The sequence below is a fragment of the Pyrus communis genome, chromosome 14 (genome assembly GCF_041283825.1).
Source record: "Pyrus communis isolate YQ-2024b chromosome 14, ASM4128382v1, whole genome shotgun sequence".
Lineage (NCBI taxonomy): Eukaryota > Viridiplantae > Streptophyta > Magnoliopsida > Rosales > Rosaceae > Pyrus > Pyrus communis.
This window is the reverse complement of record NC_142578.1, coordinates 23,683,041-23,699,780: the sequence shown is the minus strand read 5'-3', so window position 1 is coordinate 23,699,780 and position 16,740 is coordinate 23,683,041. Positions and strand designations below refer to the sequence as shown.

The following is a 16,740-nucleotide window of genomic DNA, read 5'->3' as shown; positions in this document are numbered from 1 at the left end:
GATTGGTTTTGTTTCTTAAATTTGTTCGTGGAACTCGCCTGCCATGCACATAAGCACCACATGTCTGTGTCATTTTTGCTTCTTGTTGTTATCGCATGGATTTAATCGATTCCCCCAGAATGTGTCTCCGAGTGTCACATGCCTAAAGTTCAACTTTTTTTTTTAAAGTCTTTATCTAGTTCTCCAAGATCACTTACTCCCTTATCCTCCAAATATTCGAAAGCAGCCAAATCCCCAATGCCCAATTCGCAGGGAAACATGCATATATGCTTGGGACCATATTCGCTTACATTATTCCTCAATTCATTGCCTGTAAGGCTGTCATACGGATAAGCATATAGCTTCGCGGATAGAGACTTGTTTGCCCTCATAAGTTGGATAGAGACTTATTTGCCCTCACATAAAGAATTTAACACTATGTTCGCCTATTTATAATATCACAGTTGCATAATTAAACGATTTTTTATTTGAGTTGATTCTATTGATCTTTTAATCATACTAGGGGTGCAAGTTGGAATAGGTTTCTGATTTCCAAGAGTAAAATTTCTGAATCCGAATACTTTCTGAAAAGTTGGAACAAAAATCGAAATGCATTTAGTAATTCTGATAATTCCATATTTCTGATCCAAATTTTTTCAAAGAGTTCCAAACTTTATTTAGAAAAATAAAACTATTCCAAAATATTCTAATTTCTTATAGTTATTTACTTAAATATTTAAGTTATCAACTTTTATATTTTATTGCTAGCTTTGAATATATTTTGTTAATTGTTTTATATTACACATACTTATGTATATTAAAACGGATAACCATATTAGTATAACACAAAATTACTTGTATCTATACATAAACATATACTAAATATTTAGAAAGAACAATAAATTACATGTACAAAAATACGAGAGTATTCAAAAACTTGTAAAATATGTGAATTTTTGAATTATGTTATGAAATTTCCTAGATTACTTCGACTCCCAAAATTCCAAATTAAAAAATTGTGTTCAAATCAGAAAATTGAAACGTGGTCGTAGCATGTAAGATGATCAGTTTCAATTATGAGAAATTTTGTTGAGTAAGGCCTAAATGAGTGGTTACGTCATACTATGTTACTAGTTAGTAAATGGTTAGTGTTTGAGCAGTCATGAGTACACCAAATTGTTGAATATTGAACAAATGCCATTATCTACCATCATCTACAATAAGTTAACATAAATATGCTACTATATGGCATTAACATCAATGCCAGAACCATACAGCTATACATGCACCACCGTCTCTATCAGCACCATATATCACCTTTCACAACTAGTTCCTCACCAATATTATCACTCTGTCATTAGGACCACCATGGCTAGCACCAGCACTCAACGACCACACTGGTGCCTACTTGCCTGCATCTTCCGCCACTAGTAACTGCCACCATTGTTGTCCTGGCCCTCTTCATAGCATCGTAGCAACTATCGTCGTAATTTCGTAGTTCACACCGTATCTACGTATCTGGTAACCTTCACTATACCACCATTTCTTGCATCATCATCAACTCACCGTTCGAGGTTTAACCTTTCATTTGTATCAAACAAAAATTTTACAAATATGATGGGGTTTCGTGATTTCATCCTCTTATTTTGTTTTGGGCCGTTAAAGGCCATCAACTATCATAATATATATATATATATATATATATATATATATATATATATTTTTTCTCGGATTTAACTTGTAGCTCACTTTTTTAAAGCATTCACTCAAGAGACTTGTAGGTTATACATACACCCCGAGCTCTCGAGTTTGATTTCACCCTCCCGAAGATCATTTGTGTTCATACTAGTTTGATTTCCCCCTCCCCAACATCATTTTCCAGGATTTAACTTTATAGTTCACTTGTTTAAAGCATTCACCCAAGAAACTTGTAGGTTATACATGCGCATGAAGTCTCGAGTTTGATCTCACCCTCCCGAACATCGTTTGTAACCATACTAGTTCGATTTCCCCCTCCCCAACATCATTTTCTTCTCGGATTTAACATATAGCTCACTTGTTTAAAGCATTCACCCAAAAGATTTGTAGGTTATACATGCACCTGAAGTCTCGAGTTTAATTTCACCCTCCCGAACATCATTTGTGTAATCCTCCCGAACATCATTTGTATCCAACATGAGTTCGATTTCCCCCTCCCCAACATCATTTGTATCCAACAAAAAGAAATATGTGTGGCACAAATTTAGAGGTGTTATAGTTCGGTACCTTAGTAAGTATGATCATGAATAAAGTAAAAAAAAATCCCACACCGATCATTTTACAAAGAAGGTTTTTGAATAAAGGCAGATGCCACCAATCTTGGCCTTATAAACTCCAAATATGCTGGTGGACAACATGAAGAAAACACAAACATCTCATCATACAAGCCAGCTTAAACAGCAGATGTCATTGCACAAGTGCTTATTAATGTAATAAAAACAATCAAACTATCAAGCGACAAGGTTCGAAGAACCTCCTGCAAGGGCCGTGATTGGGGCCGCTGTGATTTGGGCCTCGGCCACCTGGAGCAGGCCAGCTGCCACTCTCCTCGTCATATCCTCGACCGACACCTTCACTACATCCCTCCTCATGCCAATGTCAGCAGCATACCTACTAGCACAGTAGACTCCAATGGCAGTTGCGGCCATCCCATAAACATTGGTTGTGACAAGACGCAATGGCGTGGACAAAACAGCTGCAAGAGGTCCCCCTATGATGGATACTGCTTGGCCGCTTTGCCCGATTGTTCCTTGATCCAGAACAAGCAGTCCCGTTTTGCAGTAAATAGCAAAGTCTTCACAGTTGTTCTTGAACACGTTGTAGCAACCAAAGCCATTCTCAAACAGGTATTTTGCTCGATGGACCACAACATCGTCTGGGTCTGAGACTGCAAGGGTACAGGTTCCGCCGCGTGCTTTTGCAATAAAAAGAGCAGGGTTGACAGCATATTCAAAACGATACAAGATGCCACCTGCAAGAAAGCAGTTCAGGCATGAGGAGAGAACACCACTGCCCTCTTCCCGTGGAGTGCAAATTTGGCAGGGTTGTTGAGGTTGGGCTGGCCCTGAGCTAACCAAGAGAAGATCCAGCATTGTCCCCGTACCTACTTCTTGTCCACGTCTCGTAAAATGAATGACTGTGTCATTCCCAACATAGATGCCTGTCCTTTGCCATGCACAGGAAGGATATTTATCAAAAAACAGGTATAAAGAACACAGAACTAAGAAAACTGGTCATATTGTAACTGAGCGGTATCACAAAAAAGAGGCAATAGACGATTCCTAAACAGAACTATTTGGCTCCGAATGAGTCTCCCCCAGCCTTGAAAATGCAAATGGTACCTCTTCAGGATATTTACTTCTAAACGCACACAAAAGATTAACGAACCAACATATCATTGCTGCGAACAGAGAATAAGAGCGATGTCCTTGTTGTACAGAACCATTCATGACATTTCTTGAACTCAAATTAATTAACCAAGATTTAGGTCAATGTTATGAGGAACGATATCCCCTGGACATAAAACTCCAACAAGGAGAAACTAAGGATCGTCACTCATAATCAAGACAAAATTCTAGAGAGAGCACTATAACCTAAAATGCATAGCCTGCCGGCTCGCCCTCTTAGATAATTTATAACTTTACCCGCCTTTGATAACACCTTAAGAACACAAAAATTTTATTTCTTTATTTGTTCATTTTTTTGGGTTTGAAGCAACGCCATGCCAGTGCCATAGAGGCAGGTACTAAAATTTTGAGGTATTGAACACTATTAATGACTCTGGAGTAAAGAGATAAGAAAAGTATTGATGGTTGGAAAACATGTAGTTTAAAGTGGGTAATAATGCCACTCAAAAACAACCCTAACACAATTAGAGGGGCAGATAAAGATGCATAGCAATCGGGTCCGAGGGTGATAGACTGGAAGGAAACATTGTAAGGAGCTATAGACTCTAGTCACTAGAAAAAGAACTTGTTCAAAGACATCTCCACCTCCCACGGGGTAAACCACAGCTGCAATGTACCAAAGAAACCAAAGGCCACTGGGTTTATTAGGGCATGACTTAATAGCTCCCATGTAAACTACTACATAAGTCATCAGGCATGCACCTACTTCAGCCCATTAAGGAAAATCATATCGAGTAATAACATTCCTCATAATCGAGAAGCTGGTGGTTTCTTGGAAACGAAAGACAATACACGCTAGCTAACAATACGCTTGGCGCTACATCATAGCCATACTGGGGTAGATTATTGCAACCATATACGTATGAATCGAGGGCAATGAAGCACCGATTCCCGGGCTTTATTTATCGAATTACACTAAATAATTGTGGTTAGAACTCAAATGCCACATGATCAAATCATCATTTTCCAATAATCTTAATAAAAAAACTCATGGAGCTTAAAGTTCCCATCTTTGTCATAAAAACTTTAATCACATAAAAGTCCTTAAAATTTGGATAATCTTAATTCTTAATCCACCGATCATTGCCTCAGAAATCGAAAACAAGCAAGCTACTCTAACATCCAAACCATGTAATTTCCTAACCAAAAAGAGGAAATTTAAAACAAAAAATCAATGGAAAAAAAAATGGGAAGCGAGAGAACCGTGATGGGCATAGATATAAGCAGTCCTCCAAGAGTAGATGTGATCCCCTGGCTTCAAGCTCCCCTTATCCACCCTGCATCATTTCATTCCACAACACATACGCATTTCAATTCCCATTCCTTCAAATTTTCAAAACCCATAAAAAAAAAAATTAAAAAAAAAAATCCTGCTTTCCCAAAAAATAAAAAATAAAAAAGGAAGATCATACCTGTTGGAGAGCAGCCCCATTCTCTTCTGTTTGCTTTTTCTGTTCTTCTTCTTCTTCTTCCTTTGATTTCTGAGGAAAAGAGTTGAATTCTGGGGAATTTGATTCCTGGAGATTAAAGGGAAAAGTAAGGAGGGATAAAAAGCGACGGGGGTTCCTTCTCGTAAAAAGGAAACGGAAACGGAAGGGAATGCTTATTCATTAAGGTAATTGGGGGGTGGGGGGGGGAGGGGGACAGCTATGGCAGGATTTCCACGTGTCCGACGGGACAGCCTCCGCACAGTCTTCGTGTGCAATGCCGACAGAGGCCCGGATACTTGCCCTCGCTAGTGACTAGCCAGTGGCGATGGGCGAAGTTCATTGTTCGGCCCAAAAATCTTGTCTTTTTATCAACGGCCCAAAATCTTATTTGGTTAACACATTATCGTTTGATGCTTAGGAGAGCAAAGCTCGTTGTCTTATCAACAGCCCAAAATTGGTGAAACATCAATCTTTTTTTGTTCTCTAGACATCAGTTTTTTGACATTTACGTTGTTCCTGATCAAATTATACAATGTCATACAATCAGAAACTTTATTTGACATTATTTTACTAGATCGAGACGCAGGGTGATGCTAAATCCATTTTATACAAGTCCTTATAGATACAAAGACTATATTCTCCTACAGTTTCATTCTAAATGAGACTGATGGCAGTAGCTGAAACGGGTTAGCAGGTTGCGGATCATACTCATGGGCTACTCGTATAGTTCCAAGGGTAACTTGATACACTAAAACTCTCTCTTACATTGAGTTTGAAGCATGTAAGAGGGCTCCTCCAAGTTGGTTCTCAAAAAGGTTAGATATTTACTCTCTTGTTTTGGGCCGTTTAACCCTTTTATCTTAGGACCAATGTCATGTATTTCCTTAAGTTAGTCACATGGCCCAAAATCTCTCTCTAATTGGTTTACATGAAATGGATCCCTTTTTATAGTTCATTTAGATTACAAAACCAAGTTCTTTTAATTTAGAAATAGCGATACATGGATCCTTATATAAGGTAATCATTTTGACTCACTTATCAACACATTTTGACACACATATCAAATATCTAATTTTTCTTGATGGGGAAATTAGTATTTTCACATGGAAAAAATTGTAGCAATGATTCCTCAATTTTAACCCAATTGAAGCAATAGTATTTTAATTAAAAAATCGTGATTATTGATTCATTAACTCATCAAATTGTGTAACTATGGTCTTTTTCGTCAATTCCGTCAGAACTTCCGTCAAATGAGTCATGTTGGAACGATTATTGCTACAATTAGGTTAAAGTTGAGAGACCATTGCTCCAATTGAGTTAAGGTTGACGAACTTGTTCTCCAATTGGTTTAAAGTTGAGATGCTACAAATTTTCTCATTTCGTTTTCCATATTTGCCTCTTGACTCAGCCTCATGTGTGTAACACATGACTCATTTTAATGAAAGTTTTAACGGAGTTGACAAAAAAGACCATAACTGCACGTTTTGATGAGTTGAGGGACTGATGGTCACATATTCTTAGTTAAAGAAACATTACTTCAGTTAGGTTAAAGTTGAGAGACCACTACTACAATTGCCTCTCACACATAAGAAGCCAAATATATTGCATTTAAGAAAAGTTTCTTATTTTTTCCCCTTAACACTCGCCAATGAAACCCTAATTATTTTAAAAAGATTACATGGAAAAAAAATCGAAGTATGAACATATCATATGTTGGAAATTTTGAGTAGAATTTTATTGTCCCACATTGGTCACTACCAAAAGATTCACTCACTTTATAAGACTTTGTCCCTTATAGAAAGTGATTGGAGTGATGGACTATGGAGAATAAAATTGGGCTCAACTTTGGGTTTGGCCTTTGTGGTGTACTAATTAATTATCAAAAGATGGGCCTTGGGTCTTGGGGCTCTTGGGCTCGGGCTCTAATAATTATATTCTTTAATTAATTATTTTTAATTCATTTCAGATTTAATTAATTAATTATTTTTTACCAATAGACTCATCTTTTCAGATGAAGTCTGAAGTGTGGTGAAAGAACGCAGAGAGCAAATACCTCTCTAAGAAGATGTCTCCCAACAAATGCATCCCTTTTTCATACTTGTTGCGAACATGCATAATCCTATTATATATACATTCATATGCATGACATTTAGAATGCAAGAATACATAATTTTTCTTCTACAATCAAAAGCATTCTTACTGAGAGAACCATAAAGAAATTCGCCAGAAGTTAAGTTTTTCGATGTTGAAATTCTGACTTGATCGTTGAATCCTGGTAAAGCAAACGTCTGTAGAACTACAAACACTAAGTAGGGGCGAAATCTGTTTCAAGGACATTGTGGTACGCAAGCCTCGATCTTCAGTTTATCTGTTTAATATAATTTCGTTGTTCATACTCTATTAAGTTAGTTGTTTGCATTTATAATTCATTAGCATTTATAAATATATCATTGATTGTTGATATTTATCCAACAATCTTGAAACGGATAAATGGATCAACAATCTGTGAATATGAATGACACTATGTCGAAATACTCTGATAAGCCTGAGAAATTCAAGGGGCTAGATTTCAAGAGATGGCAACAAAAGATGATGTTTTTCCTGATAACCATGAATCTCGCTCATGTTGTCAAGGAAGAAGCTTCAAAGTCTAATGAGAATCCAATGACAAAAGTTTCTGTCATGGCAATTGAAGTTTGGAATCATTCTAAGTTTTGTTGCAGGAATTATATTCTAAGTAGTTTGAATGACAATCTCTATGATTATTCTCTATGCAAGACTGCAGAGGAGTTGTGGGAATCCCTGGAGAAAAAGTATAAGATTGATGATGCTCGTTCAAAGAAATTTGTTATTGGTAAGTTTCTCAAATACACTATGGTGGATTCAAAATCTATTGTCTCTCAGGTCAAAGTAATCCAAAAATTGATCTATGAACTACACTCCGAGGGATAGGAGATCAATGAGCATTTCCCAGTTAGGGCAATAATTGAGAAATTGCCAACTTCCTGGAATGACTTCAAAATTTATCTCAAGCACAAGTGTCGTGAGATGAATATGGAGGATTTGATTTTGAGGCTATGAGTGGAAGAAGACCACAAAAAGGCAGACCGTTCTAGTGGGTTTGCTGCCATTGAAGACAATGCGAATTATGTTGAGGGATGAAACGCCAAGGCCAAGAATAAGGCTCCGAAAACTAAGAAATTTGTACAATCTGCCCTTGCTCCTAAAGCGAAGAATCTGAAGAAGATTAAGGGCTCATGTTATGTGTATGGCAAATTTGGTCACAAGGCACGAGCTTATTATCATCACAAGGATGGAAATCATGCCAACGAAAACAACAACAACCATACTAATATGGCAATCACTGATGAAGAGTTGGCTGCTATTATGCCAAGGTTAACATGGTTTCGAATGTGAGTGAATGGCTGATGGATACTGGTGCTACCAAGCACATTTGCACTGACAGAAATTTGTTCACTGAATACCATCTTGTTGCTCCTAGAAAAAAACTGTATATGGGCAATTCTGCTTCATCTGCAGTGGAGGGGAAAAGCAAAGTGGTATTCAAATTCACATCTGGAAAGAGTCTCACCTTGCTGAATGTGTTGCATGTTCTTGAAATAAGGAGGAACTTGGTTTCTGGACCTATTATGATTGCTAGGGCTTTAAACTTGTATTTGAATCCAACAAATTTGTACTTACTAAGGGTGAGATGTTTGTTGGAAAGGGATATGTGGCTGATGGCCTCGTGAAACTCAATGTAATTGCCATTGATGATGCTAATAAAATAAATGCTTCTACTTATATTGTTGAGTCTTCTAATATTTGGCATGCTAAATTAGGACGCGTTAATTTTCGTTCCATGCAAAAAATGGTTAAATTAGAATTATTACCTAAATTCGAAATTGATTTTAATCATAAGTGTGAAACACGTATTGAATTGAAATTTGCTGGGAAGACTAGAAAGTCAATTTTGGAAAGATCAAATGAATTACTTGGTTTAATTCATAGTGATATTTGTGACTTTAAATCCACACCAACTCGTGGAGGAAAGAATATTATGTTACTTGTATTGATGATTGCAATAAGTATTGCTATCTTTATTTGATTCATAGCAAGGACGAAGCTTTGAATATGTTTAAGACATATAAAGCTGAAGTTGAAAATCAACTTGAGAGAAAAATCAAAGCACTTAGATCCGATAGAGGAGGTGAGTATGAGTCTACCTTCTCATATTTTTGTGCACAACATGGAATTATACATCAAACAACGGCTCCATACACACCACAACAAAATGGCGTTGTCGAAAGGAAAAATAGAACATTCAAGGATATGATTAATTCCATGTTAAATAGTTTGGGGCTTCCACACAGTTTGTGGGGTGAAACTTTACTTACTGCAAATACCTTTTTAAATAAGGTTCCTCAAAAGAAGATTGACGAGTCACCTTATGAACTATGGAAATGACATAAACCCACATATAAAACTCTCAAAGTGTGGGGTTGCTTAGCAAAAGTGCAAGTTCTGTTATCAAAAAGAACAAAACTAGGACCTATTGATTGTGCATTCATTGGATATGCAAACAATAGTGCTGCTTATAAGTTCCTTGTAGTAAAATCTTTGATTTTAGACATACATGGTAACACTATATTAGAATCGGCAGATAAAGAATTCTTTAAGGATCTATTTCCTTACAAAGAAAAGGACTTTGGTCCTAATAAAAGGAGGATTCATGATCTAAGTCATGATGAGGCCTCTTCTTCGAGTATCCAAGACAATCATGTGGAACCAAGAAGAGGAAAAAGAAACAAAGTTTCTAAAAACTTTGGACCAATTTCATTGCTTACTTGTCCGAGAATGAACCAGAACTTTTAAAGAAGCAATGTCTTATTCCAAGGCTCCTTTATGGAAGGAAGCAATTAAAAGTGAAATGGAATCCATTATGGAAAATAACACATGGGAATTGTTTGATTTACCTCCAATTGGTCATAAATGGATTTTCAAGAAGAAACTTAAGGCGGATGGAATCATGGACAAGTTCAAGGCACGCGTAGTTGCCAAAGGTTATCGCCAAAAGGAAGGGTTAGATTATTTCGACACTTATTTTCCAATTTCTTGCATAACGTCAATTAGGACGTTAATAACGATTGTGGCTGTGTACAACTTTGATATATATCAAATGGATGTAAAAACAACATTTTTAAATGGAGAACTTGATGAAGACATATACATGGAACAACCTAAAGGGTTCGTGCTTAAAGGACAAGAAAGCAAAGTGTGCAAATTAGTTAAGTCATTATATGAACTTAAACAAGCACCAAAACAATGGCATGAGAAATTTGATCATACTTTGTTGACACATGGGTTCAAAATAAATGAATTTGATAAATGTGTCTACATTAAGAGTAATGATAAAACTTGCATTATTGTCTACTTGTATGTGGATGATATGTTCATAATGAAAACTTATAAAGATGTAATAAACAAAACAAATAAAATGTCGAATTCAAGTTTTGACATGAAAGACTTAGGTCAAGCCGATGTCCTATTAGGAATTCAAATTAAGAGAAATAGTGAAGGGTATGTCTTTACACAATCCCATTATGTGGAAAAAATATTATGAAGGTTTGGTCAATTTGACTGCAAACCTGTTGCAACTCCTTTTGATGCTAGATGCAAGTTGGAGAAAAATAAAGGCAATGCTATATCTCAACTTGAATATTCTCAAGTAATTGGAAGTCTAATGTACTTGATGAATTCGACTAGGCCTGACTTAACTTATGCAGTATGTAGGCTTAGTAGATATACAAGTAATTCGGCACAAGAGCATTGTGATGCTTTAGTAAAAGTATTAAGGTATTTGAAAAATACACTTGACTACGAATTACTCTACACAAAGTATCCACCTATTGTACAAGGTTTCAGTGATGCTAATTGGATTTCTAACACTACATAATCCAAGTCGACAAGTGGATATGTTTTTACCATGAGAGGTGTAGCAATATCTTGGAAATCCTCTAAATGGAAATGTATAGCTCGTTCCACCATGGAGTCAGAGTTTATCACACTTGGCTAGAGAAGAAGTTGAGTGGTTCAAACATTTTTTGGAGGATATTCTGGTGTGGCCAAATCCTGTAACTGCTATATGTATACATTGTGACAGTATGGTCGCACAATCAAGGCCCAAAAGTCATGTATATAATGGAAAGTTACGACACATCAGGCGTCGACATAATACTCTTAAGAAGTTGCGCTCCAATAGAATAATATTCATTGATTATGTAAAGTCAAAGGAAAATATAGCTGATCTTTTGACAAAAGGCCTACCAAGAGAGCAAATATTATTTACATCGAGGGGAATGGGTCTCAAACCAATTCAATGGATCGAACTAGGCAGAAACCTAACCTAGCTGATTGGAGATCCCATGGTCTAGGTTGAATAGACAAACTAGTTGAGTTTGATTCAAAAATTGAACACACAACTTACCCATTCTTATGATAAAATGTGTGTTGTCTATTGAAGTTCGAGGGGTTATGTTTTATACATTTAATGACATTAATATCTTGTTATCAAGAGGAATATAGTAGACTATTCTTAATTAATGTCACCTATATAGGAGTAAATGGGGCCGCATTTATGAGAATTGAAATGGCTAAATTCTTTAAAGCTCCTACGAAATTCGGGATCTGCAGGGTCAAAATGAACACAACAATATGAATTGACGTGTGGCAGACATGATATGTGTGTAGCATATTGTCTCGGTTTACTACTGCGGTGAACAGTTCAAGATCTTCCACATCCACTGCGTCACCAAGTAAACCTGATATGTTTTCACTAGGGTAAGTTCAAGTCCAAAAGACACTTCACCCAACGCATATCATGTATATTCTTTCTCAGTTTTAGGCAACCTAGTCATACATTTGCATTCAAATGTGGGGTGTTATAAGTAAATTGGTGGTGTTTGAATGAAATTTCAACTCAAATGTGGGGTATTGTGGGAAATCTTGAGTAGAATTTCATTGTCCCACATTGATCACTACCAAAATGTTCTCTCATTTTATAAGGCTTTGTCCCTTATAGAAAGTGATTGGCGTGATAGACCATCGAGAATAAAATTGGGCTTAACTTTGGGTTTGGGTTTTGGGGTGTACTAATTAATTGATAATTAATATATAATTAATTATCAAAAGATGGGCCTTAGGTCTTGGAGCTTTTGGGCTCGGGCTCTAATAATTAAAGAGAACTTTAACAAAAAAAACTCCCGGTATTGTTCATTTTAACGAAAAATCATATTTTTATACTAAAAAGTCAATCGTGGTACTATTCATTTTACCCTGTATTTTGTCATTATCATTAAAACTCAAAGTTTTCAAGCCTTTTTCATTAGTTTTCCTTTAATTAAATTATTTAATTAATTTCGGATTTAATTAATTAATTAATTTTTACCAATAGACTCATCTTTTCAGATGAAGTCTGAACTGTAGTGAAAGAACATGGAGAGCAACACCCATATGAGAAAATGTCCCCCAATAGATGCATCCCTTTTTCAGACCTATTGCGAACAAGCATAATCATATTATATATACATCCATCTGCATGACATTTAGAACATAGAAAAACATAATTCTTCTTCTACAATCCAAAACATTTTTACTGAGAGAACCACAAAGAAATTCGCCAGAAGTTAAGTTTTCCGATGCTGGAATTCTGACTTGATCGTTGAATCCTGGTAAAGCAGACGTCTGTAGAACTAGAAGCACTGAGTAGGGATGAAATATTTGTTTCAAGGACATTGCAGTACGCAAGCCTCCATCTTCATTTTATCTATTTAATATTATTTCATTGTTTATACTCTATTAAGTTAGTTGTTTACCTTTATCATTTATTAGCATATATTAATATATAATTAATTGTTGATATTTATCCAACATCACAATCATAACCTCCTACCCCACCCTCCCTCACCCCACTTAGACTAATCCCCCAAGACTTTGAAACCCTAGAAACGTTACTTCCACCATCCTTAAAAGCTAAGAATTGTGATCCCTGTGAACCAATACATGCACTTAATTTGTCCAACACAAAATCGTAATCAAACATACATTGAACCCTACTAATACATAATACCATACACTTGGATCTCATAGTCTGTATGTATGAGTTGAAGTCGGCATTTAGGTCACCAAGTGATGAGGAGGTCCACAAGTGACGAAACATGTTACCAAAAGTATATATTCATAGACGATGACATGCACGGTGCAGAACACGGTAGACAAATAAAGGTGGGTTCACATTTACACCAACCCGCACGTCATATCTTGGCTGACACCAAACCACTCAAATTTTAATGTGATTTTCAACAGTTTCTAGGATGGACTAAGATGCTTCCTCATTGGTCAATTGACTTATCTTATCTGCAGTCCCAGAGAAAAATTCAAACTGTCTTTACGTAGAGATCCTGTCTGAGCCTGCCATGCAGTACACATTTGAAATCGTCAAAGCCACATGCAGTAAAAGGACGAAATATGCCGTAGCTTTCAATTGAACAATCAAGTTTACATTTCATTTCGTGTCCATTTAAAATCGTCAAAGCCACACGCTTTTTTTTTTTAAATTTTTTTTTACAAGCAACGATGAAGAAATTATATTAATACGAAGCTTAGGGCTGGTTTGGTATTGCTGTGCGTTAAAAAAAAGCTGCTGTAAGAATAAGCGGCTGTGCTGTGAGAATAAGCGGCTGTGAAATAAAGCAGCAAAGTGTTTGGTAAACTTTTTTGTAAAAGTGCTTTTGGAAAAAAAAAGCAGTATGATAGTGTTTGGTAAACTTTTTTGTAAAATAGCTGTGCCTGTGTGAAATGACCAAAAAGGGTATATTACTAGATGTGCTATTAATTTAATTTTCTTAACAAATAAAAGTGAATTATACAAAGCAAGTAATATTTTCCTGACAATTGAAAATTTGTTTTGTATTGTAATAATTATACAAAGCAAGTATGTAAAATGTTGTAATAAAAGTATGAAGATTACCATTTGGAGGGTTAGAAAAATTTAAATTTGGATTCCGCAGCACGGATAGAAAAACCCTTGTATCATGTGCAGTGCCTTCCCATCCGGCATAGTGAGAAGTTAGCTGTGGCATTCGGTCTTCTCAATACACTGTGTAACGCCTCCATACGCGCATCTAAGTATATACGTATATGCAGCAAAGGAGCTTTCTGGTTGTTTTAATATGTAAAATTACAAGAATTCAGAAAGCCACAACAAAGAGTTTATAACTATGCAATTGTGTGATCCAAATCAAGAACCAGAGATCGTTCATAACGCCAGAACCACGAACAATCCCAATGCCAATACTCGAAGAGCTAAAATTGTGTTACATTATTCATTCTCAATGGGAATCAAGGACGGAACTTAAGTAAACAACATCAAAATGGTATCAAGTGCAGAAATCGAAAAATTCAAGCGTTCCTCCCATGATTAAAATTTATACAGCCCAGCAAACAGGCATTGTCACCAGCAATAAACAGGAGAGAATACAAGAAAAAAGACTTCAATTCAAATCTGGAATCCAGAGTACCTAGAAGCATATGCCGATGGATGGTTTACTCATTTGCTTCTGAACCAATAGAGGTGACTTTAGCCTCATCCAACTTTGGTTGGTTTGTAGTAAGTCCTTCCAGCGTTTTGTAAAACTCCTCAGGAAGAGGACCAGGTCGGTGCAGAGGAACATGTTTGGGAACTGGAGCATCGTTCTCGATCACCTCACATTCGTAATCATCAGGAACACCCCATGGATCCCACTCTGCAATGCAAGTCAATACAGAATGCAAACTATTACAAACAATCCATTGTATATTGTATCTCAAAATGTCAGCTCAAAAAAGAACTTCATACAAAGGCAACAGAAAGGCATCAGTTTGATCATCAGAATGATAAAACTCTGAGACGGAAGAACCAAAAAATCAGCATTAACTGAAGCATGCAAGTACACAATGGCTAGTAAAAACCATAGTTCACAGTTCACACAAACAAAGATTCCTACTTTGGACATTGAACGAGAGTTTGAAATGCTTCAAAGTGAAGAAAACAGATTTGCTTATTATATGTTCCACTTGAACTTGGATTCAATTGTGTCCATTAACCGCAACCACCACCCGCCCCCTGCCACCCTCTTTTTTCTTCTTTAACCACCTCATATGATATGCATTACCAACATTCTGGGGCAATCATAGTTTCTTCGGAACTGATAAAATCAAGTACCCACCTTTCGTTTCATGACGTAGTAAACAAAAAACCCGACTGCTAAAAAATTTATGAACTTCGCTCACTTTTCCCCTAATTTCCACTACTAGAAATGAACAACTTATTAAGTTACCATCACAAAACAAAACTACACAGCCAATTTGATTACTTTTCAATTTCTCATCAACCAAACTAAGAAAAAATGTCGAAATCACAAACAAGCACTCAATTTCCCAAAATAAAACCACATTTCTGAGCTAAATTCCAATTTTCATGGCCAATGTCAATCCCAAAACACAAATAATCATTTTCAATTTCATTTCTTTCAAAAACGAGAAAAAACTAAATAAATCAATTACCAAAACCAGCAATAAAAATAACATATTATACTGACCGATCATCTTGCCGATGAGAGTGAGCTCGTCGCGCGCCTCCTCGATGAGCTCCTCGACCTGGCCGCAGCCGAGCTTCCTCCACAAACCCTAATTTTTCCCCAATTAATTATTTCCCAATTAATTTTTTTCCACAAACCATATCACCTTCCCCAATTAATTTTTCCCCACCCTCCATCCCCAATTGTTTTTCCCGACACCAATACCCTCATCCCTTTGCTCTTCCCACCCCTCTTTCCCTAATCTTCCCATCCCTAATTTGAAAAATCCAAACAAATAAATAACAAATTTTTACAAGAGAAGCTTACCTGGAGAAACCTGGAGAACGAGAGAACGAGAGAGATCGCTCTGGTTCGGGTTATGTGCGAGAGCTCTGAAAGGTGAAGAGCGTGCGAGAGCTCTGAAAGGTGAGAGCGTAGGTGAAGAGAAATGAGGGCAGTTTTGGGTTATTCAATATTTCATTAAACGTACACTGTTCACCCGTGTGTTTTCAAAATAAGCTGTTTTTGGAAGCTGCTATTTGCAGCTTCTTGTCATCTTCAGGTTTTGGGCTTTTTTTCACCCCAAACTTTGAAACAAAGCTGCTTTTCAAAGTTTACCAAACACCAAAAATTCTCATAGTTTTTTTTCATAGTAGCTTTTTTTTTTAATCACCTCAATCCCAAACTGCACCTTAATAACCTATTTCAGCTTTTTTGTTATAAATTTTGCTAAAAGTGATTTTGATTTTTGATTTTTTGATTTTTATGAATTCTTTAACAATGAGGGTTCGACTTCATATTGTAATGCTGCAATATTAATGTATTTATATTTTGATGAAATGGCATTTGCTTGTTCACATTTCTCATATATTTAGGAAGGGTAATCAAGCTGCTGATTGTTTGTCTAGTTGGGTGTTGATCATCCCATTGCTTGTTGGTCGACGCTAGGCGCTAGTCAGGCAACGGAACTGGGGCCTAGTGCCTAGGCGGATTTAAGTAACTTTATTATATATTGTACAAATAAGTACCTATTTATACTTAAAAAATATATATTTGTATTGGAATACATAAATTGAAAAATAGAATAACTTATAGATTAGAAAGTTTTAGAACATATTGAAAAACACGGGGAACTAGAATATAATGAGTGTTCATCTAAGTACTTAACAAGTCTCTTACAATTTATTAAAAAAAAATGCAAATGAAAATTATCTATTTTCTATGTAAGTGAGAGATACGACCTAAGCGAGTGCATATGCGTGTCTAAGC

General features: G+C 36.3%; 1 protein-coding gene and 1 pseudogene across 2 annotated transcripts; both read right to left on the bottom strand.

Annotated features, from left to right (window-relative positions):
* Positions 1 to 2,245: 2,245 nt before the first annotated feature.
* On the bottom strand, positions 2,246 to 5,028 carry LOC137712998 (NC domain-containing protein-like protein). Its single transcript, XM_068452224.2, has 3 exons — positions 4,838 to 5,028; positions 4,629 to 4,702; positions 2,246 to 3,178 (listed from the first exon to the last, which is right to left on the bottom strand). The coding sequence occupies exons 1-3, from the start codon at positions 4,855 to 4,857 to the stop codon at positions 2,469 to 2,471; spliced, it is 804 nt and encodes a 267-aa protein (XP_068308325.1). The 5' UTR covers positions 4,858 to 5,028; the 3' UTR covers positions 2,246 to 2,468.
* Positions 5,029 to 14,297: 9,269 nt separating this feature from the next.
* On the bottom strand, positions 14,298 to 15,936 carry LOC148691436 (putative NADH dehydrogenase [ubiquinone] 1 alpha subcomplex subunit 5, mitochondrial pseudogene; annotated as a pseudogene). The gene is made up of 3 exons (XR_015955749.1): positions 15,799 to 15,936; positions 15,493 to 15,580; positions 14,298 to 14,658 (listed from the first exon to the last, which is right to left on the bottom strand). The product of XR_015955749.1 is annotated as a putative NADH dehydrogenase [ubiquinone] 1 alpha subcomplex subunit 5, mitochondrial pseudogene (transcript).
* Between the last annotated feature and the right edge of the window lie 804 nt (positions 15,937 to 16,740).